Raw genomic sequence first — 24,380 nt, 5'->3', positions numbered from 1 at the left:
CTGCTCCCCTCCCCTCCCCGCGGCTGGCAGGCGGGGAGCGTCCGTGAACAGGCGGATGATCAGGCCTCCTCCCAGGCATCCGGTTTCAGTAGGAAGTGTCAAAATTCAGAGAGCTTTACTCCTATGAATACTTTATCGAGGGAGAAACAAACTGTTCTCATCCAGGGAGATCTCAAATTTGAAAGTGGTAGGAAGCTCAGGGGCATGTCATTATAGGATGGCTTATAAAGCAAGAATGGTTACCAGGTGGGAGTTTCCAGATGGCAGGGAATTGGTTAAACAGGAGTATCTTACACCATTTGGGGAGGAGAAGACGTCTTAGGTTTGCCACGTATGGCTCTCGGAGGCATCGACAACGAACAACCTAAGTTCTCTTGTTCGTGAGACGAGCAGGGTTAAGCTTGCTTACGTGGGTTAACTGGACCTATCCGCTCGGGACCTTCAGGTCTGGTCTCTATTTTATTTGATTTTTAACAAGAGGAAGCCCCCGAGTCTGTGCGGTTAACGCTCTCCTGGGCGGGTCTTACGGGCAGTTCGAGAAACTGCCCCTCGCATCCCCCGTCCGCAATCGGCAGGCGTGGGTGAGAGGTGGGTGGCGACAGCCTGGAGCACAGGTGACTTTGTGGCACGGGCAGCTTGTACATCTGCTTTCTGCAACTGCCAGTGCCCGGACCGTTGTCCCCCGTGCCTCCGTCGGTCTACAAAGCACAGCAGGGGAGGCTCTAAGGCAGTGGGTCTCCCAAGTCTGGTCCCTGGACCGGCGGCATCAGGGTCAGTCACCTGGGACCAGGTTAGAAATGCAAATGTTTGGGACACCTGGGTGGCTCAGCCGGCTAAGCGTCTGGCTCTCGGTGTTAGCCCGGGTCATGATCTCGCGGCTCGTGGGTTCGAGCCCCAGGTCAGGCTCCAGTGTGGAGCCCGCTTGGGAGTCTCTCTCCCCCTCTCTCTCTGTCCCTCCCCTGTTCATGCTCTCTAAATAAATAAATAAATGGGGAGGAACGCAAACGTCTGTCCCTCCCCCACCCGCAGAACGAGAAGCTCTGGGGCAGGACCCAGCCACGCAGGCTAACAAGCCTTCCAGGTGACCCTGGTGCCTGCTGGAGTTTGCAAGTCCCTTCTCCAAAGCGACCCCTGCAAAATAAACCTGCCCCAACCCTCTGTGCAGTGTCAGGGGTCGCCGCCACTCCAGCAAGTCCCACGTGGCTGTGTAGGGCTGAGTGCATGCCCCACTCCCCCAGGGGCTGTGGCCCGCAGGTCACTGAGGTCTGCGTGTGGACGCCTCGGAGGACAGCTCATGGAGCCAAGCTGAATGCCCAGAGGGAGGGCACCGGGGGCCTGAGGCCACTTCCGTCCTGTGCCAAGGAAACCCACCCAGCGAGTTTCACTGCTCAGCGTGGGACTTCACCTGGGAACCAGCCGCCCGGCCCCCCTCTGCACCACCCACCAGTCCGTGAACCCCGCAACCTCTGGGCTCCTCAGCGGTCTCATCTGAGATATGGACTGACGATCCCTGAGGCCCCAGGAACTTGTGGGGGCACACGAGGTCTTGCCTGGGAAATGGCATACCATTGCCAGCGGGCATAAACAAAGACAGATGGGATCCTCTTGTTAATCAAGTGGTAAAAATACGTGTCGAATGAAACTCAGGAAAGTATCAGGCAAGAGCGTGTCTCCCTTCCCCGCTGGCTTCCCGAACCCCAGGGTGCCTCCCCAAAGCTCTCGCCTATTAAGGATTCCTTGTGATCCTTCCCTGGCCTGGTGCATACATCTGCAAGCATATGCGTGTGAATCATTTTAAAAACCCAAATATAGCTCACTCTACTCACTGCTCTGTACTAGTCTTGCTCCTTTCAAAATTATGAAACCGATCGGTTTGCAACAGACGACGGGGAGCAGCGAACACTCACGTCCACCACCCAGCTTGAGACGTCGGACGTTACAGGGACGCTCGTCCCTTTCGTCCCTCCTGATTCCACCTCCTTCCCTCCACCCCAGACGTAGCCACTGCCCTGAACTCGGTGTTTATCATCTCTCTGCATGTTGCGACATGCGCATCGCTTACGTATGTGCCCATAAATGATATGTGGTAGTACCATGCACATTTTAAAACCTTATACAGGTGTCTGGGGGGCTCAGTCGGCTGAGCGTCTGACTTCGGCTCAGGTCATGATCTCACATTCGTGGGTTCGAGCCCCGCGTCAGGCTCTGTGCTGACAGCTGGGAGCCTGGAGCCTGCTTCGGATTCTGTGTCTCCCTCTCTCCGCCCCTCCCACCCCCCCATTCGCACGCTCTCCAAAAAATAAATAATAAAAATAAATAAAACCTGACAGAAACTGTCTGTACGTCATGCATGATCGGTTAGCAATCCTCATCAAGAGAACAGTGCCTGACACTGAGTCCCCAGCCAGTTAACTGGTGGCTAGCATCATCATCGATAGTATAATTATTGGCAATCGTGAATCCCGCAGCTGGCTTATATATTTCAATATCACTTTTGAGGCTCATCAAACATGACAGATGCAGCTCGAAATCATTCATGTTCACAGTTGAATCTATTTCATTATAGGAATATATCAAAATTGATGTATCCCTTCATCTGTCGATTAATCTTTACATTATTTTTTTTTTTTTGCTATAAAAACGATGCTTTTCGACATCATGCTGAATGAAAGAAGGCTGCCCCGAATTACCACGTGTTGTATGATCCCATTTACATGATGTCTGGAGCAGGAAGATTCAGAGACAGACAGGAGATGATGAGTGGGTGGCGGGGGCTGGGGAGGGGTGGCTGCTGCCAGGCATGGGGTTGCTTTCTGGGTGACAAGAATGTTCTGGAATCAGACAGAGGTGATATTCCCGTAACTCTGCGAATACACTAAAAGCCGTTAAACTGTGCACTATATAGGTGAGTTATACGGTAAGCAAATTATGTCTCAGTACATCTTTTGGGTTTTCTTTTTGAGAAAAAAATGTTTTTTTAAACGTAACGTGGGGCCCTACGTTGGATCTTGGAGCAGAAAAAGGACACTCGTGGAAAAATTTAAATCCAAAAAAAGGCTGCCATTTAGTGAATGGTGTCGTACCAACGTTAATTTCTCAGTTTGAATGAGGGGACCACGGTTGGATAAGAGGTTAATCTTAGGGGAAATCGGCAGGCAGTATATAAGAATTCCTCGTATCATAATTCACAACTTTTCTATAAAATTATTCCAAAATTAAAAAAAAAAATAAGCGAGCAGGGCTGCCGTGAATACCCCCAAGTGCGCGTGTATGAGAGCATGGCTCGGGAGCTCACTCAGGACTGGAGTCATGGAGCCGTAGGACACGGCATCTCCGGGCTCCTGGGAAGGACCCAGCCGCTGCCCCCAGGACAGCGTGCCTGCCAGCTGACGCGTATCTTGGCGACGGCTCCCAGGCGCCCGGCTCCTCGGCACCGGTGTTCGGCACCGTCCCGCAGGCCCTGCGGATGGGCACGGAGGTCATCTCTGTTCCACGCACACGAAGTACAACCGGGGTAAATCCCTACAAGTAAACCGTGGGGGTGAAGGGCGTTTGAGCCACTTTCTTGAGTCCTTGAAGGGCCTGACGGCTGCCCCCTCACGAACGGTGTCGGGGACACCCGTCAGCACGGCCACATCTTCTGCGAGGGAGCCCATGCCCGTTTTTTGCTGGATTCAAATGAGAAACTCAAACATCTCCCTGGTTACGTGTTGCCGCCTTACAAACTGCCCCCAAGTTTAGTGGCCTGAAGTAGCAACGGATGCTGATTGAATCTCCCGCTGTTTCCCTAGGCCAGGAACTTAGGACCCAGATTAGCAGGGCGGTCGTGGGTCAGCAGCTGTCGAGAGGCTTTGGTTGAGGTGCTGACCGAGATTTTCTGGGCACGGACGGTTGGTTTCCAAGGTGACGCACTCACAGGGCTGATGGCAGGAGGCCTCCGTCCCTTGCTACCCTGGCCTCGAGGGCTGTCGGAGCTTCCTCACGACAGGGTGCCGGCTTCTCTGAGAGCCCGTGATCTAGGAGAGCAAGGCAGGGCCTGCAGTGTCTCCTACGACCTCCCGTCTGGAGGTGACACCTGCCACGTTCACAGTGTCCTATTGTTACGCAGGTTGCCCCGTTCTGGGAGGCAGGGACTGCACGAGGACACGATACAAGGAGGCAAGGAGTACTGGAGTCATCTCGGGGGCTGGCTGTGACCTCACCATTGCACTTTATGGATGAAGGTAGGACCATAAACCCACTTAGTCAATTCTGTTACAAAGGGGTAAAGAGCATCTACCAAAAACTGACAGGTGACACTGCACTTGATGGTGAAGGACTGAGTGCTTTCCTCCTAAGGCTGGAAACAAGGACGTCTGCTGTCACTCCTCTCGGCACGGCACTGGACGTTCTAGCTGAGGCGATATGGCAAGAAAAGGCACACAGACTGGAAAGGGAAAAAATACAACTGTCTCATTTTGCAGGTGATTGTCTATACAGAAGATCCTAAAGAATCTACAAAAAAAGTGAAAAAACCCACAGAAGTGTCTAGAACGTCTAAGGGAGCTCAGTAAGGTTGCAAGATAGAAGATAAATATACAAAAATCCACTGCCCTTCCAAAGACTACCAACGGATGTGTGTGTACTGAAAACGGAAATGTAGCTCATGGCTGCGAAAAAATAAATGAAACGTAAATGTAGATCTGGTCAAACACACGCAAGACTTCTATCCTGAAAACTACAAAAAGCTGGTGAAATAGACGAAAGAAAATGTAAAGAAATGGAGGGAAATACCGTGTTTCTATACGGGATGGCTCTACCTAGTGAAGACGCTATGTAAGTGTTAACGTAATTCCTACCCAAATCCCAGCAAGATTTTTTTGTGGATGTCAACAAGACGGTTCTAAATTTATACAGGACAGCAAAAGAACTACAATAGCTAAAACAATTTGGAAAGGAAGACTCGTGAGAGAAATCAGTTTACCCGATTTCAAGACTTACTTTAGAGCTGCTATAATCGAGACTGTGGTATTGATGGAAAGACAGAGGGATCAATGGAACAGAGTGAAGAACGCACATCCACTCCAACCACACATTCCTGCCAACTGAAAAATGTTTTGTTTTGTTTACAAACATAAATATTACTGTTTTCTTTGTTTGCAGTAAATGGAACATGAGGCCTTTTTTTTTTTTTTTTCAAGGACACATGGCAAGAGGTAGTAAGAACCCCTGAAACACACAGGGTTAAATTCCAAAACTTTAGTTTTATTTATGACCTTCGTCTTTCAGGACTCTGGGGCCAAGAAGTCGGATATCACGTGGGCATCAAGATGCCTAAATGATCCTTCCAGAAAACAGATGGGATCTTCAGGGCTTAAAAGTCTGCAAAAACTCCTGGGTGCACTTAGAATAAAGCCCAGTCCTCTTAATTGGCTCATAAAGCCCTTTATGATCCGGCCCTGCCTGTGTCTCTAGCTCCCGAGTTGTCCTCTCGCACATGGGCTGCCCTGCTGGGCCTGGCTTTCCTGTACTTGTCCTCCAACACTCAGCTCCGGCCTGACCTCATCCCACGGTCTGTCCGTGGCTCTGCCCGGCTGCCCTCCCCGGGCTGCCCACGGCACCCCTACTTGTCATACGGTAACAGGACTGTCTGCCTGTCATCGTGGTGACGAACGACAGGACTCAGATGACCTCTTCCCTTCAAACCATTTGCCATTTTAGCGTGCAAGTCAACGGCACGTAGCGCATTCACAATGTCGTGCGACCTCCACCTGCATCGAGTGCGGGGACGTCACCGCCCCAAAAGGAAACCCGAGAGCCACTGGCAGTCACTCCCTCCTTCCCCCGTCCTCCAGTCCCTCGTAACCACTACTCCGCTTTCTATGGACCTGCAGAGACTGTCTCTTTATCCCTGCATCCCTAATTCTCGAAAAGGATTTTTTAATACTTATTGATTGTTGAGAGAGAGAGACCGAGCGTGAGCGGGGGAAGAGCAGAGAGGGAGGGAGACAGAGAATCCCAAGCAGGCTCCGAGCTGTCAGGGCAAAGCCTGACGTGGGGCTCGAACTCACAAACCACAAGATCGTGACCCGAGCCACAGTCGGACGCTCAACCAACCGCGCCACCCAGACGCCCGTTTCAGCTGCACTGACCAAACGTCACACAACCTCTTTTCCCCAGCCCAGATCTGAGGGCCAGACAGACAAGTTACTTCGGTCTCCAGCGTTGCCAGTGGGCAGATGCCTCCCCGCTGAGGGCCCCGGTTTCACTGGGCTCCTCTGCCCAGGGCTGCGTGCACCCTGCTCGGCCGGGAGCCTTACCTCCCGCCCCCGTGTGCGCGCAAACCCCTCGGCTGTCGGTTCCGACGGCTGTAACCGATGACCTCACGCTACTCAGACCTCGAGGGCGAGCCTTCTGTTCTGCTCCTGCTGCTTCTTCTGCTTTGGCCCCTGAAGATGTCCTCGACCCTCCTACAGGCTCAGCTCTACGTGTAAAAGAGGTTTGTTGCAACTCATCTCACACTTTAGGTATTTTGTGGCAAGACGGGTGTCATGACGTCTAGTCCCCAGTATTTCCAGGACCGAAAGTCCTTGTTTTGAATTTTTACCATGAGCCCGTCGTGAGTCCCTCGTGAGTACGGAGCAAACAGACGATGAAAAGGACAGAGAAGGAAGGAAAGAAGGGGACCGATCACTGAGGGTAAAATGAAGTCCAAGTAACAAGAATATGCATCTTCACTTACTAGATTGTCAGAGATCTCACGTTGTTACAACACTTGAGTTCGGCCAAAGAAGAGACGTGTTCTCACGTGGAGGCTAATGCAAACCTTTTCAGAGGGAAATTTCATATTCGCGGACCCAGCGAATCAGCTGGGAAGCTGTTCGCGCTTACAGCAGAAATGACAATGGCTTAGACAGAATAAAAGTTTCTCTCTCTGCCTCATCAGAACACACAAGCCAACAAAAAAAGGTTCCGAAGCGTGCAAAACCAACGGGGCAGCTCCTTGGTGTCATCATGAACCCAGGCTCTTTCTATCTTTCTGTTCCACTATCCTCAGAAAGTACCGTTGAGGTGCCTCGTAGTCCGCGAGAGCTGGCAGAGCTCCAGCCATCACACCCACATTCCAGACAACAGAAAGGAGAAACGGAGAGAGGGGAGAGGTCAAAAGACACTCCCACCGTCAGTCCCCTCTGCAAGGACCGTCCCCAGAAATCCTCCACAACCAGGTTTCACTTCCAAAACACTCACGTAGCCTTGTCGCGTAAGTGATGGGAAATACGGTCTTTTTTTTTTTTTTAATTTTTTTTTTCAACGTTTATTTATTTTTTGGGGGACAGAGAGAGACAGAGCATGAACAGGGGAGGGGCAGAGAGAGAGGGAGACACAGAATCGGAAACAGGCTCCAGGCTCTGAGCCATCAGCCCAGAGCCCGACGCGGGGCTCGAACTCACGGGCCGCGAGATCGTGACCTGGCTGAAGTCGGACGCTTAACCGACTGCGCCACCCAGGCGCCCCGGAAATACAGTCTTTTAACCGGGCTGCACTTCTGAAGACAACTGAGATGGGTGACTAGGAAGTGGGGGAAAGGCAAGCAGTGGTCTCTCCGGCACTCAGCCACCCTCTCCGATCACTCAGCCACCCCCTCCGATCGCTCACCCTCCAGACGCCTGCGCCCAGGAATGCCGGGACACCGAGAGGCACCGTCTGTGACAGCAAAATAAACATCCCATCTGTGGGGCTCGCCTAATCGCCACGTTCCCAAGTGAGATTCTGCACAGGGGACACAAAAAGATGTAATAAAGCCAGACAAAACGTATTGTTTAAGAAGCAAGTTGCAGGGGCGCCTGGGAGGCTCGCTCCGACTCTCGGCTTCAGCCCAGGTCGCGATCTCCGGTTCTAGGGTTCGAGCCTCGCATCGGGCTCTGCGCTGGCAGCGTGGAGCCTGCCTGGGATTCTCTCTCTCCCTCCCTCTGCCCCTCCTCCCCTGCGTGGGCGATCTCTCTCAAAATAAACAAACTAAAAAATAAAAATAAAACGGAAGAGCAAGTTACATTCGGCGAAACACCACGTGAACCTCTGTGCGTATAAAAAAATTCACTTGTCCTACGCGTGCACTTGTATACAGAGACTCCTTCCCACGAGTCACTGACAGAATCACCTCCAGGGCACGAAGGAGAGGACAGAGGGGGAACAGGTTTCGTTTTTCACGACGGGCCGTGTGGCACTGTGTGCTTTTGGACATCAACTCCTAATGCTTTTATACTATGGGATTTGCAATTCGCAACCGGTACAGCAAAAGAAGTAGTAAAAAGGGCCGGTGTGCACACAGGCCTCCCAGGACCCTCTACCTCGCCTTCCTTCCACCCCCGCCTATAGGAACCCGGCCTCTCCCCTGGCAACGATACTCAGAGGCAACTTCTGAATCGACTTATTGGGGGCTAGAAAGATCTACTTAAAAAACACTTTGGATTAACAACGTATGGCGTTTCTCTGACACGGTGAACGGAACAGGTCCGGTGAGTCGGCAACACGGAGCCCACGGCCCAGGCGGGAGACAGGGCACAGCTCCCGTTCAGAAAAGACGGTGCGAGTTCCACGGACACGGAATGTCCAGGAAGGGCAAACCCAGAAAGGAGGGGAGTTGGGTGCCTGGGGCAGGGGATCGGGGAGTGACCGCCAATGGGCGCAGGGGTTGTTCTCTTTGGGAGACGGGGGGATTCTGACATGTGGCTCACAAACCTGAACGCACCGAAAACCACCCACCTACGTGCCTGAGATGGGGAACTCGTGAGATTTGTGAACTGTATCTCAATAAACTGGTCTTAAAAATCACGCAAGGGCACGTGGCTGGTTCCATCGGTAGAACATGTGGCTCTTGATCTCGAGGTTGTGAGTTTGAGTCCTGCTACTGGATGTAGAGATTTTTTAAAAATATAATCTCAAGAAAAAACAAAAACAAACCACACGATGTAAGTACTGTCCGCTGTGATAAAGAGAAGGGAAAGGGGTGGGGGCTCGGTTTGGGCAGACCCACAGTTTTAAGTAGACTTTGAGGGAACACCGGCTGGGGGGGAGGGAGTAAGCCTGGGGGCACTGGCAGAAGGAACACTCCAAAGTGCAAAGGCCCTGAGGCAGCGACGTGCTGGCTCATCAGGAGGGAGAGCAGGAGGGGCGGTCAGCCTCGGGACCCTTGGTGAGGACCGCAGCCTGACTCCCAGGGAAACAGAAGCTGCTCTGGGGTTCAGAGTCCCGGGAGGGAGGTGAATTCACGTTGGAAACGTCTTCAGAGGGCAGGGGAGGTCGGAACCGCGGCTGGGAGGGACCTGGACGGGGTGGGAGCAGGAAGGCGGACCATGCCTCCCCGTCACGGCGGCCAGCTGGCCGGCAGATGGGCCAGAGGGGAGAAGGAAGAAGTCAGGGTGACTCCAAGGCTGCAGGCGTCAGAAAGGGAAGGACGGAGCTGCCTTTGCGGAGTCGAGGGTCCGCAGGAGGGGCAGGCGTGGGGCCAGCTTTGGAGTCCGGCCGCACGGGGACGGCAAGAAGGCGGTCCGGCATCTGGACGGGGAGGCCCGTCTGCAGGATCGTCCCCAAGCGTGGGTGTCTGCAGGCCAGGAATGTGTCCGAGGACAAAGCCCTGGGGCACCCCGCCATTTAAAAGTCCGGAGGAGAGAGTATCACGCATCAGGACCAAGAGGGGACAGGAGAACGGGGGTCCCGGGAGCGGCTGCTGAGAACGTTCCCAGGACAGATGTGGCGGCAGAACCTGGGGGCACGTCACGTAAGACGCAGCTCCGGTCCCGGCCCCCGGGGATCCCCGAGGGGGGGTCGGCGGACTGGGGTGGGCCGGGCAGCCGGACGGAGCAGGTGCGTGAGGAAACAGGAACACAGCAGCCAACAGGCGGAGGCAAGGCCAATGTCCGTGAACAGACGAGCGGATGGACGAGGTCTGGCCCCGCCCTGGGCTGTCACTCGGCCCTGACAAGGAGGGACACCCTGACGCCTGCCACAACGTGGCTGTGGACCCGGGGGACACGATGCCGAGTGAAACACACACAGAAGAACAGACCCCCCTGTGATCCTCCCGCACGAGGTCCCTACCGCTACCCCCGGGCGGTGGGGGACACCAGCTCCTGAAAAAAGGAAAAACGCGTGGGTCTGGATGGTCTGAGACCTGTGCTGCCCCCCCTGCCCGGGTCTTCCAGGGGCAGCGAGGGCAGCTTTCCCAGAAGTCTCAAAGCCCTGTCCTGCCACACGAGACGCCCGCCAGGGGAGGCCTGCCTCTGGCCGTGGCCTCTGGGGGGCCAGGTCTGCGGACAGCACGCGGCCCCTCCACGCCGGACAGCGAGGGGGGACGGCTCCACGGCACAAACCCGCACGACCAGGAGCGGACCGCCTCTCAGCTGGGCGGCCCACATCTGCTCACCGAAGCTGTCCACCCGGTCAGGTCCACACCAGCCTCCACACGCCCCGCGTGTGCCGGCTGCTTCTAGGTTACCGTGTCCGGCGGTCGGCCCAGGGCAGGCCCAGGAGCCAGGCCTCGCGTCCACCAGCCTCTCTGCTCACGAGTGTTGCTCTCTTGGACCTCGATTTACTGCACCCCAAAGGAAAACGGAGCCTGGGCCGCACGATAACCATCTCGGGGCTCGGAAGCATAGTTCAAAAAATGGATTTCTAAAGGAACGTTTTCTATTTTGCTTAGAATCCTTGTCCAAAAACTTGACGACGTCAGAGCATAAATACAGTTCCCTCATAAAAAGTGCCTCTTAAAAAGGGGGATCCTTAGTTGGTCTAGAGCTGAGAAATTACAGGGTCAGGGGTCAGGGAGGCACCTAAGTGACTAAATCCCAAAACAAAATCAGCAAGCAAGCGGATCAAAAAAAGTTTATTTTGAATATTTAATTAAAAAAAAAAACCACACCTAGGACGTGTGCTACAGAAACTTAGGTACAACAATTGCATATAAAACCCAACCTAACCGTGGTAAAGCGAGGACTATGCAGAAACGCACTCCAGGAAACGGACGCCGACGTCTCGAACTCCGGAGACCGCCCCCCACAGACCTGGGAAGACACCACTGTGACCGCGGCAGGCGCTGACCCGGCCGCCAGGCCCCCGGGAGGGCAGCGGCCCCCCGTGCAGCACCCACGGGGGACATCCTGGCCGGGAGAAGGCCCTCTCCGCTCCCCTTCTTAGCCGAGTCCGCCAATCCCATCCTACCGTCCTGACACGGTATTTTGGCACAAAGCGCAGGGGTGCCTCGACAGGAAGAACGTTTCTGGCAGTTTCCGGCAGAGAAGGCACCTGCCTGCCCGCAGTGGTGGCCGTTTTCTCACGCAACAGACGCAGAGCCGCGTGCGGCCAGGGGAGGCCCTCCGGTAACACACTGGGGACACTGCTTGGCGGGTGGCGGCAGTCGGGGGAGGGAGGCGGGAGGGGGACTGGGACTGGGGAACGAGTCCCGGGGGCCTCCCAGCACAGGGTGCTCCCATCTGGAGACACAGCCACCGCCCTCTACCCTCCCCTTGGTCCTGACCTCCCGTCAGGCCTCCCTCCTCCTGGGACGGCAAGCCCCACCTGACACCCACACGACCACGTCCGTCAGGGGCCCCGAACGCCGCCGCCGAGGGGCGAGGACAATACCACGCCCTCAGGAGAACTAACGGTCCCCCAAATGGCTCCATGTGACGATTTGGCAAAAAAAAAAAAAAAAAAAAAGGAAAAGAAAAAGAAAAAGAAAGAAAATACCTCGAATGCATAAAATCAATGACCAAAGTCCTCCTAAGGAACGTGATTACAATATATTAGCAAATTCTGTGGCATAAACGTTTCCAAAAGCATCAGCAGAAGTATTAAATATAAAAGCGGCACGTCCACGGCCCTCCCGGCCCCGGAAACCCACGGACGGCGGGAGTGACGCGTGGCGTGGGGCCGGCGGGCCTACTGCCGCAGCTCCACGTAGTTGGCCGGGAAGAGCCCGTACCTGCCCTTACAGAGCCCCCGCCACCAGCCGTCATCGATCATCTCTATGTTGGTGATGATGTCGTCGGGGTCGAAGGAGATCTCGTCGTCACCCGCTAGGAAAGAGGATGCAGAGAAAGGACGGTGAACCGCAGGGTCTCCCGCCACAGGCCCCGCCGGGCAGACACCTGGACCTCTGCACCCGGGCCGGGCAGCACAGCACGCGGGCGCAGGCTCCGGACGCCAGGCTCCTCCCACTCTTCCACCGCACAGGGGACTTTCACGGGGCGCACAGGGGAGCCCAGACGGCAGCCCGCGCGGCACAGCACCAGGATAAACCCACCAGGTCGTACAAATTACAGACGCCCAATTTCACAAAACCCACACCCAGGCACCCAAGTGCGTGGGCATGTCCGTAAACCACAGGAGGGGAGCAGGAAACTCTCCGTGGCCGCCCCCTCACAGGAGCATGGCCTCAGGCCGGCCGGGGGTCAGCCCGGGAGGAGAGGCGGTGAGGTGATGCGGAGCGGAGGGAAGCGGCCCCGACAGGACACGAGGTGCCCGGACGGCCAGGAAAACATGGCTAGTCCGCAGGCATCCTGGCATCTCAGTGCCGACTCTCACTTGGAGGGGGGACCGTGCCTTTAGTGTGGGCAGCATCCTTGGTTTTGGGGAATTCACACTGGGGTCTCTAGGCGCAGGGACATCACTGCGGCCACGAGTGATGGGAGGTTCGGGGAGGTGCGGAAATGCAGAGAAAGGGGGCATTTTTGTGACTGTGAGATCATCCCAAACTTTTAAACGCTGTTAACAATGCTCTCGGAGTCAAACTCCCAAGAGCGGAGTGGCTGTGGAAACGAGTGCCAATGGGCACGTGGGCATCTCACCAGCCTGGTAGTCGTAGAGGGCGACAGCCGTGATCCCAAGGTCGTTTTCGTATTCGTCGTAGGTGTTCTCCTCTAAAAATAAACCAAGACAAGAGCTGAGGGGTAAGGGCAGCACCACGGAGCCGTCCGCCGTTAATTTCTTGTCCGCGAGGCCTTCCGGGCGGGAGAGGCCGTGGGGGGTGCTGGGCGAGATTCAGGAGGAAGGACTCCGGCTTCTGAGGAACAAACCCACCCCTTCCCAACGCCGACACCACCAGGCGCGCACGGTGACCCGGACGGGTACCGTGACGGCTTTCAGAGAATGGTTTTTGAAGGTTTAAAGATCTGTACTTTCAGGAAGGGTCACGTCGTGGTTAAGTGACTGGCAAGCCGCAGGGGGACCGCGTTGCCCAAATGCCCCCAGTCAAGCTTGGGGAGAAGGTAAGACTCCATCGTGAGCTGTGCTGTCTGACGGATTCAGGTTAAACCTGTCCAAACGTATTGAACGAAATCTCGTCTTTAAAGATAAGAGACCGACTGCGGTGTTCGTCCCGCCGAAGCGTCTGTAAACTCTTTGGGGTGTACGGAAGCTGTTCCCGAAGACCTCAAGACACTCCGGCCTCCCGGAGCCCGGCTGTCGCCAGCTTCCGCTTTGGAGAGAGAGCAGCAGAGGCCCCTGCTTCCCACTCGGCCCCCGGGCCGCCCCAGAGCAGCAGGGCCTTCCAGAAACCACACCCGAGAGGTCAGGTGCCCTCCCGGCAGGGGGGTGGACACCCCACAAGCAGGGGGAAGGTGGAAGGGGCCAGGCAACAGGGTGACGGACGTTCTCGCGAAGGAGCAGAGGCAGAGGGGGGCGTGGCAGGCGCCCCTGCGCCCATACCTGCTTGATAGTGGCCCGGGGCCTCTGCAGCCTCGTAGACGGCGTCCGGGGCGTAGGCCAGGCCCTGCTGGCCACCAGCCTCTCGGTAGTCGGCGGCCTCCACGCTGTACGTGGGCTGCGGCTCAGCCTTGAACGAAACCGCGTCCTGGGGGAGGGGAGCGTCGAGGAGACATCTGCTGTGGCCGGCAACGAGTCCCGACACGCAGCTCTGTCTCAGTCCTAGCGGGATCGGCCACGTGCACGCGCGAACGAGGAGGCCTCGCACCCGCTGACGTTCAAAGAACACTCGGACTCCAGTCGCGGCAAAGCAGCGTGAAGGGGCCACGTGCCATTTCCTGCCGAGTAACTTCCCCCCATCACGGGCCCCCCACGCCCGCAAGTAGGGCTGCAGGGCCTACGAGTCCACGGGGCACGGCAGCCGTGCAGAGGGAGAGGCAGCCTGGACAGGGCCCCGGTGGCCACGTGACCCTGCCCCCCCCCCCCCCCCCCCCGGGACCCAGACGTGCCGTCTGACGCTCTCCCGGGTTCACGAGCGACCCAGACGGCTCACCCCCTCAAGACTCAGCTGAGCTGAACTGCGTTCTGTCCCTCACACCCCAGTGGCCTCTGACGACCTCCTGGTGAGAAGGTGGGCACGGGAAGCGGGGCCGTGGCCGCGGGGATGCAGGGCTCGGCCAGGAGTGGTCATGGGCCCAGGGCCAGGGGTGCCCCCGAGAGGCAGAGAGCCCAGTAATTCAGAGACACGGGTTCTGGGGCACAGGTGGGCGGTCACGAGGCACCGACGACGAGACTGAGGAGTAAGGACCGAGGACAGTCTCTGGGGAACACAGTATGCGAGGGGGACTGAGGGAAGGAGAGCGGGGAGGGCGGCCGGCAAAGCCAGGTCACGGGGAGGGTGGCAGGTGGGTGCCGGGACACAGGCGTCCAGGAGGGAGAGCGGGTCACAGAGTAAGTGACATGAAGACCAGAACCCACATCCACGGCATCAGGGGATCTACCGGGAGGCGACGGACTGGCTGAGCGCTGTGCCCCCCACCCCCCCAGCGCTCATGAAGGCTACTCCCCAGGCCACCGTCTCGGGTCAGGCACCAAATGGAATATGTGGGGGTCCCTCCCCGTGCACGGTGGCTTCGACAGGGGAAGGGCGTCTTTGGAGAGTCAGAGACTCGTTCGCAAACTGAACGGAAACACCAACCTCATAGACGGGGCTTGAGGGCGGCCTCTCCTCAGCCGGCTGAGGGGTGGGAGACGCGGGGGGGGTTTGCTTCTGGGCTTGGGCTTGCTCCTGTAATCGAGAGACAAGGAAGGGTCATCACCAGGCCGCCTCCACAGCAGGACTTCCCAGGGAAAGGCCACAGCCGAGTGCACACTACAGCCAAGTGCGGGGAGGACTAAGCACAGAGACCAGCACCTGGGACCGAGAGAACAAGGGGGCGTGAAGGTCAGGCATTGTTACAGACGGGACGTCAGGGGCGCAGCCCTCCTGCCGCCACCACGGGTAGAAAAGGGTGGGCACAGCCGTGCAGAGAGCCCGGCAGCAGCACGGCCGCCCCGCGCCCCGCACAACACCCGATCTAGGGGTTCGGACAAGGACGTCGTGGCTCTGAGCTCACGCTGGAATGATGGACGCTTCTGGGGCCCTGAAAACGGGGTGAGCGTGCTCTGCGCGGAGGACGCGCACGGGAGTCCCTGGGGCCAGAAGGTGGACAGCGGAGAACAGAATAGGGGCGCCTCGAAGGCGCGGACGGCACGTCCCCCAGATCCCGGCGGGGGTGGGGGGGGCGACCTCACCCGGCCAGAGGGACCGAGGGTGTAAGAGGTTCGACAGGAGACGAGAGACGGCCGCGGGCTCCCCGGGGCCCGATGGAACCACAGGGCTCCTTCCTTCCCGGAGGGAGGCAGGCACGTGCGAGGCGGACGAGGACACGCGGTCCCGGAAGCGGAGGCTGGAAGGGGCCCCGAGCCAGGGAAGGCGGGCGCCTCTAGAAGCGGGCGAAGGCGAGGGGGCAGATGGCCCCCTGGAGCCTCCACAGCTGAGAGAGGATAAACGCGTGTTGCCTCAACCGCGGCCGTGACCGTGGGGCGTGGCGGCCCCAGGAAGGCAGCGCCGGCTGCCAGCCTGCGTGGTGGGGCCGTCGTGAACGAACTGCTGAGACGGAGACCGAGAGAGGGCGGCCGGCGCCCCGGGGCCACGCGCCAGGCAGCGGCAGCACCATCAAGGGCACAGGCTACTCGGAACCACCCACGGGTGAGGCTCCCAAGGCCGGACGGGCTTGTGTCCGGGCCGCCCAAGTGCGAGTCGGGCCGCCCAAGTGCGAGTCGCGTACGAGGCTCCGCCCATCAAAGCGCCTGGCCGCACGCCCTTCTCGTGGGAGCTACCGAGACCCGACGGCCCGGCACGCGTGGATTCGCGAAGACCGGCCCGTCTGCCAACGGGAGCCTCCCATAGCCAAGAGGACTCCGGGACGCTGGGCTGGGAGTCGCGCACGGGGAGGAGCAGACGACAGGGCAGGGGCCGGAAGCGGGGACGACACGGCAGAAAGGGCGGCGGGGGGGCTCGAAGCAAAGGCGCCAGCGCGGCAGAACCGCGGACGCGGCCCTTCTCCAGCCGCCCGCTCCTCTGAACCTTACGGGCGCTGACGGGCCTCGGCGGTTAAAGCCTCGAGGCGTAATGTGAGAAAGGCGTTAATCACTTGCGGAAAGAAAAGCAACACAGGCGCCTGGTGGCTCAGTCGGTTAAGCGTCCAACGCTTGATTTTTGGCTCAGGTCACGATCTCGCGGTTCGAGCGTTCAAGCCCCGCATCGGGCTCTGCGCCCACAGCACAGGCGGGACGTCAGGGGCGCAGCCCTCCGGCCAAACCCGCTTGGGATGCTCTCTTCCCCTCCCCCACCCGTGTTCTGTCTCTCTCTCAAAGTAAAGACATAAACATAAAAAAATAAACAAAAAAAAGCAGCAATTACACCAACGCGCTGTTACCCTGCGCGCACTACAACTTTCGGGGCTTGTTCATGCCTCGGGTGCCCGGTGCACGTTCACGCTCTCCCCCACCCGTCTCCCCTCGCTGGGGGTTCTCGGGGCCCAAACCACCGATCTGGGGAGGAAGGGCCCCCACGGAACTAAACACCGCTCCCGTGCCCTCTGACTCCGCGTAGCAGCCCTCCAGAGAGCGGCGGTGAGCTCCTCCGCGGCCGTTCACAGGGGGCCGTGGGGCCGTGGCGCACAGGCTGCCTGGCTAGTAGGTGACGTGCCACGGACGTCCGGTCCACGCAGAGAAGGCTGAGGACGGGACGAGCCCACGCCCGCCTGCTCGCGTCCGCCCCCCGCCCCCCGCCCCCACCTTCTCTGGCGACACGTGGGACACAGAACACAGGCGACAGCAACAGACCAGGGACAGAAAGCCGCAAGGGTCACACAAGAAGCAGAAAGCAGGGCGGCCGCTTCACGGGGGGCTCCTTTCGCACCCTCGGCCCTCTCCCCGGGGGGAGAGGTCCAGAGGCGACGGGTCGGGACAGACACGGCCAGGGGCACATCGGGACAGGGCTCAGCGGCAGGCAGGCTTGCGGGTCGGCAGCACGGCGGACCGTCCGGCACCAGGCAGCCAAGGGCTCCCTGACGTGTGGGGTGAAGCCCCGGGGCTCCCGAGAGCACAGCCCGCAGTCAGGGCTCAAACCCGGTCCTCCCGGGACCTGCTGGACTCACGTGCAGCTGCCTCCGGGCCTCTTCCTGCTCCCGTCTCTCCCTGGCCATCCTCTGCGCCCTCTCCGCTTCCGCCTTCCGCCTGTCCTCCTGCTCCTTCTCCTTCGCCAGGTTTTCAAAGTTCGCTCTAATGTTGCTGGTTCTGCTGTTTGCTGCAGGGGGGAGGAGAGAGGGGCACGGCTGGCGTCAGAGCAGCGACGGCTCCCCTGGACCGGAGCACCGCGGGAGCCAACCGGGCGTGGAGGCGTCCCCCGGCGGCCCGCCTCCGGGCCACTCTGTCGGCTGCACGTGGTGCAGGACGACGGGACAGCGCAGGCCTCGCACCCGGAGCGTTTCATGTTCCAAACGGCAGCACTTCCTCCCTAAGGGTGCCCTCAATAGAACAGCAGGCACTCATGTGCTGTACATCTCGAGCCCTGAGAACACGTCTGTCCACCTCCTGAGACGGGCGGGAGGGGCCGCAGGCGCAAGCCCTGTGGTCTCGAGGAAAACCACTGGCCCGGCTGAGGCGCACGCTGATCTGATTCTCCACGGAACGTTCTCTGGCCTGAAATAACCGACGAGGCCTGAGCACACGCGGGCTGGCCTGTGGCGGACACGTCTCTAAAATGACGGAACGGAGTCCGTCGTGTGCAGTTATCGGGCAACGGCGAAGTCACGCTTTCAAGAAAAGTCACGATTGTGGAAAACTCGTACCCGCTACTGCGAGCGTGACATTTCCCCGATTTTCCCTGGAGATGCTGACAAGATGGAGAATTCCATTAACGAACGTAAGCTAGGGTTTTGTACAATGAAAAGAAACACCACACTTCAAAGATCAGCTGAACTCAGTGGCCTAGTATCTTCCAAATGCCCACCGCGTGCTACAGAACCAGGCCACTCTGTGCGGGCACCTAACCCCCGAGACAAGCGGGAACCCCTGCCCGTCTGAGACCGCTATCGTGAAAGAGCGTCCAGGGACCCGAGGAGCTACCGCCACGCCCTTCTCGCCTCCGCCTGTGCATCTGGGGGGGTCCAATCGCCTTCCTAAACGTGATTGGCCACAAGACACTGAAGGCAGAAGCAGCCGTGAGAATAAAGACCTCGCGCTAAGCCAATGCCAATGCCACACTTCTACGCGGTTTGGAAAACGTACTTACTTTTTCCACGGAGAATATCATTACATGAACGCTTAATATTTTATCGTTACTCGTAACATCCGAGATTCTCGGATTTTTGTTTCTCTTAATGTTTGTTTATTTTTGAAAGAGAGAAACAGACCAGGAGAAGGGGAGGGGTGGAGAGAGAGGGAGACCCAGAATCCGAAGCAGGCTCCAGGCTCCGAGCTGTCAGCACAGAGCCCCACACTGGGCTCCAACCGATGAACTGTGAGATCGTGACCTGAGCTGAAGTCGGACGCTCAACCCACCGAGCCACCCAGGCGCCCCCTTGAATTCTTGGTTTAACCTCACTACAGTAGAGATCAGGAGACGCAACCCCCACACACGAAAGCTCTCGGGGGCCCTCAATGATCCCCACAAGTGTGCAAGTGTCCCGAGGCCACCGAATCTGAGAAACACTGACCCAGGGAGCAAAGGGGACACTCGGCTTCCTATCTTTGACTTGCCCCTTTCCATACGGTTTCCCCAGCTCAACAAACTCTCTAGGGCCTGGCCCACGTGATGGAAGGGCCTAAGGAGGCCTTTTCTCATAGCGGCCACCTCCGGGGATGGGGCGTGTGCAGCCTGTGCGGGGCCAGGGGACAGACGAGGCGGGAAGGTCTCCGTCAGCCTCTGCGCAGGCAGGCGGCACACTCCTCACAGCACAGCCGCGGGTGACGCGGGCACCGGAGAACCTCCCAGAACCCAGTCCCGGCAGTGAGAAGGGCCCTTGCGGATGGGCGGTTAACCCAGCCCTGCCTTGGGAGGCGCCCCCAACACAGACCCCGTCGCCAGATGGCTGCCACCACGGCTGACGGGAGCCTGCGGGCGTCCGCGGGGACAGGCTGGCCTTCCGCCCGAGGGGGGCAAAACACTGTCCCTGGAGGGAGCAGAACCAGGGCGCCCTCCGCTGCCCCAGCCGCTCCCAGCCGGCACCGTGCCCCCTGCGGGAGCCCCATGCGATGCCGGGTCCGTCCACCAGAACTCACCTGCCTCGACGGGGATGGTCTTCTGATAAGCAGGGGCCCCCTGGGTGACATCCTCGAAGGTGGAAGCATTCTAGCAAGAGAGAAGCAGGACACTCAGGGGAGCACCCCCCTCGCCCTCCACGGCCCGTGCGGGCTCCTACCGCAACGCAGGAGCCCGCCGGCCCCACGCCCACCTCTCCGCCCGGCATCACGCTGGGGTACGGCGTCAGGGCGGGAAGAGGACCCCACGGAACCCTGCACCGGCGGAGATGCGTCATCATGCACCCACGTGGACCCACACGGGGGACAACGTCAGGAGCGCACCCGATCTCAGCCGCACGAGCCTGGGCGACGGGCACACGTCAGCACAGGTTCGGGGCTGTGACAAACGCATCGCCCCGGCAGGGGCGCGGATAACTGGTCAGGGGAGAGGGTTGGCCCGAGTGAGGGCAGGCGTGTCCGCCAGACGTCTGGAGCGTCCTCTCACGTCTGCTAAAACTGCTCTAAAAAACCCTGCCAAAAAGCTACCCCAAAACTACGCGTCGGCCGGCATCGGGCCATCATAACCCAAGCGTGTGCTCCTCCCAAGCCCCTCGCCCACCCCCCTCCTCGGCCACCGAGAGGGGCTCGAGAGCCGGCAGGAGCCCCGATGTCTCTGCTGGGCCACGTTCGAGCCTCGCTGGGCCTGATCGCCCACATTTCCCAAGGCACAAGACCCCCCCCCCCCACAACCGCCTCGTCGATTTTGGAGGACAAACTCTGTCCCAGCAAAGCGACAGTGTGACTGTCGGATCCAGACGCGCAGAAGGGCTCACGGAGCGCGCCAGCCATCCTCGGTTTCCCTGTCAGGGAAACAGGCCTGAGGCTCAGGACGCTGCCGGTTTTCTGACACACAAACAAGGAGAAAGGGACCCCGAGGTGGGGAGCGGGGCAACCCAAGCTCCCCTGGCCGCCGGAAACCTCTGAGGGGGGCACGCGCCCCTGGCCCACCTGCTCTGCTCCTCCCCGGCCGGCGGCCCCCCGGTCCCGGTGCCCGCAGCACAGAGGGGTCACCGAGCCACCCTTGCCTCGTCTGCAAGGCGCGGCTGCTGGCCGTGTGACCAGACCCGCCCCATCCCGGACACCCCCTCCCAAACTGCCGGTGCGGGCCGTGCCGCTTTCCAGAACACCCCACGCCACCCCACCCCCGCCCCGTCCTTGAGGGAGGAGGGCGTCGGCGCCCTCCCGACTGTTCCCTGTGGGTCCTGCTGCACCACGGCCTGCCCCGTCCAGCCGATTCTCCGGCACGCCGCTCAGGGTCGTCTCCGCCGCCACCCCGGGGGCTGCTGCCTCCCCATCACCGCGCCCTGCCTCCTCACTGACCACGACCCCCTCCCTCCACCCCCCTCCCCTGGTCCCGCCTGCCGGGCACCCCTCCACCACTCCCGCCGTGGACCTGAGTCCCAGCGACCCACCTCACTCAGGGACCACCTCGCATCGCCACCCGGCTCTCAACCCCTTGTACGCATTTACTGGGACCCGGCCAGTCACCACACCTCCCCAAGCCCGTGCCCCGCCCCTCACTCCCAGGGCCACACACGGTCATGCGTGGAGTCCCCTGGGTGATGACGTCTGTGTGGTTGGCTGTGAGTCCGACGGAACTCCCGAAGACTGGCCGTGCCACCTGTGACCACGGGCCGGGCACGGGACTGGTCTTTGAGGACACTGGAGCCACAGCCCGGGCGGTCCACGCTGACGTGGCAGGACCACAGCCACCCCGGGTGTGAGGACTGACTTGCTGAGACTCCGAAGCCACCAGAGGGGACAGAGTCCCGGTGAGAGCAACGCGCTGGCTCTGGACACTGTCCCGCGGGCCCCCTGCAGCGAGGCGGGCGTTCTGGATGCGCGTGTTCCCACACGGCAGCCAGCGCCCCCATGTGGCCGGTGAGCTCTTCTACCGCGGCCACGTGACCGAGGGACTCCACTTCCGATTAGGTTTGCTACTGATGGGAATTCACGCGGCCACACGTCCTCAGGCTGCCCTAGCGTCTGAAGGTCCGGGTTCCGAGGGCAGCGCAGCCGCACGCCTTGGCGTTTTATAGTGCTGCGGCTGAGCTCGGGGCCCGCCCGGGCTGCTCCCTGCCCCACAGCACGGCTGTGCGGGGCCCAACACCCGGGAAGCAGCGTTGCGAGTGTGGGTGCCTCTGAGAACAGGGCCCAGCACCCACCAGCGACGGTCCAGGGGGCGGTGCGCGGCAAGGGCTCCGCAAGCTCCCGCCCCCGTCGGCCCAGCACGCCGCACCCCGGGCCGGGGCCACTCACCTTATCCATCCGATCCTTCTGCACCCCGTATTTTCCGCCGAATCCTTTGGAATAGTCTGAAACGTGGCACAACATGACACTTACCCTCAGGTTGAGCGCCAGGAGACGCGTGCAGGCAGATTCGGAAAGACCCAAGAAAACGCACCCGGAGCGAAAAGAAACGAGAACCGCCAGACGATGGGTCTTGCCTCGCCAGGCGAGTTTTGTTGCTACAACGGTACTCAGTACGCAGGCAGGCGAGGGGCGGGCAGAAAAGAGGCGTGTGTGCGTGCTTTCCGCACTCTCCCGAGGGACAGAGGGTGCGGGGTGCGGGCTGGCAGGCAGGGAGAGCGAGGGGGCCGCGGCCCGGGCCGGGGAGGGCACCGCTTCAATAGCACAGGCTTCCGCCCAGCAACGGCTGACCGTCCCCGCCCCTTCCTTCCGGTGTCCTGCTCTGAGCGCCGCAAGGAGGCTCAGACGCGGGCTCCTCTTGCTTTTTACGAGAAAAAACAATTCCACGGGGAAATTCTAGCAGCCGAATACTCGTGTCGCGGCAACGCAGACCTCCGTGAGGGTCACACCGCCACGCGGCATCAATGCCACGCGGAGCCAAGGCCACGTCCAGGCCGTGTGCCGGACCAACCCAAGCGCGTGAGCCTTCCCTCGCCCGCCCCCGGCACACGTTGCTAACACTGGCACCGGAGGCCTGAACTCCGCCTCGGGATTCACGGCCGCACTGCTCTCCAGCTGGGGTCCCACCCCGAACGGCTGAGTCCAGATCCTGACTGTAATCGAGTAAGGAAAAGAGGCAGCTGCCACTCAGGCTCCCGATGCCTAGAAAGTCCCTGTCCCTTTTTAGCTCTGGGCACGTACTGTCGGCTCTGTGTGAAGAACTCACACGTGACACAGGTGGTGTCACCCAAAAACGGAGAACAAACAAAAACATCCCCGCCCCAGCCAAAGACACCACCACAGAGGAAACACAGAGACCACACGGAACACACCTGCCCCACGCCCCTCGCTGCCACCTGGCCTCTGGCCTAAGGCTAGTGGCCTGGCCAAACCACACACGTCCCCCCCGTCTCAGAGGCAGCGAGGCAGCGCGTTCAATGGCTCCCAGTGGTCACGGTCCACAGCACGAGCTCCTGTAGAAGGCTGCTGGGAGACCAGAGACAGCCCATCCCAGAAACTACTCACATGATGGGGTCAGAGTGACATTAACCTGCGAGCTACCGCCTCATTTTGCCAAACCCGAAGTCTGAAGGATAGAGGGGAAACGGGGGAGTGGAGGAAGGAGGAGTGCAAGTTAGAATCCCTCCAGCATAAAAGTGGGTTTCAAACACCCCCGTGCCCCCGATGAGGGATGGCGGGGAGCTCGGAAGGCTGAGCCCCTGAGGTCTGTGGTAGAAGCGGCTGCACCAGAAGGCAGGGGGTGGGGGGGGGGGGGGTGGGAAGCGGGGGGAGGGGGCTGGTGAGTGACTATGCCTTGCTGGGACTCGTGCTTGGCCAGTCTCTCCTTGTACTCAAACCCCACAGCACAGGAGTCCTGCCTCTCGGACTGAACACCAAATGTGCCTCCGAAACCAGCCTTGTAATCTGAAAATCCACCGGCAACAGTGGGGAAAACCGAGAGAGGAAGCAATTCGGTTAGAATCGTACGAGCGAGTGCACGAATCAAACGTGTCATTTAAAGAAGGCAGGGGCTCTGCCGGGCTCAGGGGCAGGAGCAGCTCCCGGGCTCACAGAGAGTCCAAAATCAGCTCCAAGGTTACAGGACAAACTGAAACTCTTAACGCTTCAGCCAAGATGTGAAAACAGGTTAGGAACTGCATCTGAAGTAATTCACAAAAGGCACTCCACGCTCTGAGATTCCCTTCCAGGCCCTACCCGTGCCGCAGACACGAGGGCATGTCTCTGTGCATGTGAAAAAAGACACGGTGTACAAAAGGACCGCACGGCCCCGCTTCCCGGAGTGCTGGCCGCAAGGGCGGGCGCAGGTCTGCGTCACCCACGAAGGTGCCCCCCCCACCCCCACCCCGCACCCTACGGTACAGGGACACACTTCCGAGTAGAGGCAACGTCTCCCCTCCCGAAGCCCAGCACACTCTATCAACGGGGTTCATATGCGGGCAGAAAACAGCATTCCCGAAAATGCTACGGGTCCTGCCAGGTGCTTCAGACGCACAGGTGAGCGCAGGGCCTCATCGGCAGCTGGGGGGGGAGGGGGGGGGCGGGGTTCATCGCTGCACTAGCTGAAGAGCTTTTCAAAAATGTGGGAGGAACAGGACAACCCCAAACAGTGAAGATAAAACGACACGCTACAGAAATACGGCAGAAGTGCGGGACGTGGATGGAACTGTGGATGAAAAGAAACGAAATTCTGGAATGATCTCAAGCAGGAGCAGGCAAGATCAGCGTACCTTTTTGGGACTCGTGCAGCTGCAATTTCTCCTGGTGATCCCAGCCAAGAGCACACTTGTCTTGTCTGTCCGTCTGCACGCCAAACTTTCCTCCAAACCCTTTCACGTAGTCTACGTGCACAAGAAAAGGCCACAAGCTAGTGTTAGCGGAGGGCAGGCTTCCCACGCGGCCAAACGCCCACCACGCGCCAC

General features: G+C 59.3%; 1 protein-coding gene across 11 annotated transcripts in view; it reads right to left on the bottom strand.

Annotated features, from left to right (window-relative positions):
* Positions 1-10,847: 10,847 nt before the first annotated feature.
* The window catches only part of CTTN (cortactin), a 30,941-nt gene continuing 17,408 nt past the window's right edge, over positions 10,848-24,380 (bottom strand). For all 11 annotated transcript variants that reach the window (XM_030331807.1, XM_030331806.1, XM_030331805.1 and 8 more), the window contains 8 exons: positions 24,189-24,299; positions 21,790-21,845; positions 19,510-19,579; positions 17,385-17,533; positions 14,879-14,968; positions 13,684-13,828; positions 12,825-12,896; positions 10,848-12,053 (listed from right to left, as the gene is read on the bottom strand). In XM_030331807.1, coding sequence (XP_030187667.1) covers positions 11,917-12,053; positions 12,825-12,896; positions 13,684-13,828; positions 14,879-14,968; positions 17,385-17,533; positions 19,510-19,579; positions 21,790-21,845; positions 24,189-24,299 — 830 coding nt within the window. In that variant the 3' untranslated portion in view covers positions 10,848-11,916. The remainder of the gene's footprint in view (positions 12,054-12,824; positions 12,897-13,683; positions 13,829-14,878; positions 14,969-17,384; positions 17,534-19,509; positions 19,580-21,789; positions 21,846-24,188; positions 24,300-24,380) is intronic.

Source organism: Lynx canadensis, chromosome D1, assembly GCF_007474595.2.
Source record: "Lynx canadensis isolate LIC74 chromosome D1, mLynCan4.pri.v2, whole genome shotgun sequence".
Taxonomy (NCBI): Eukaryota; Metazoa; Chordata; class Mammalia; order Carnivora; family Felidae; genus Lynx; species Lynx canadensis.
Note: the sequence above shows the minus strand (reverse complement) of the source record. Positions and strands in the feature narration are given on the sequence as shown.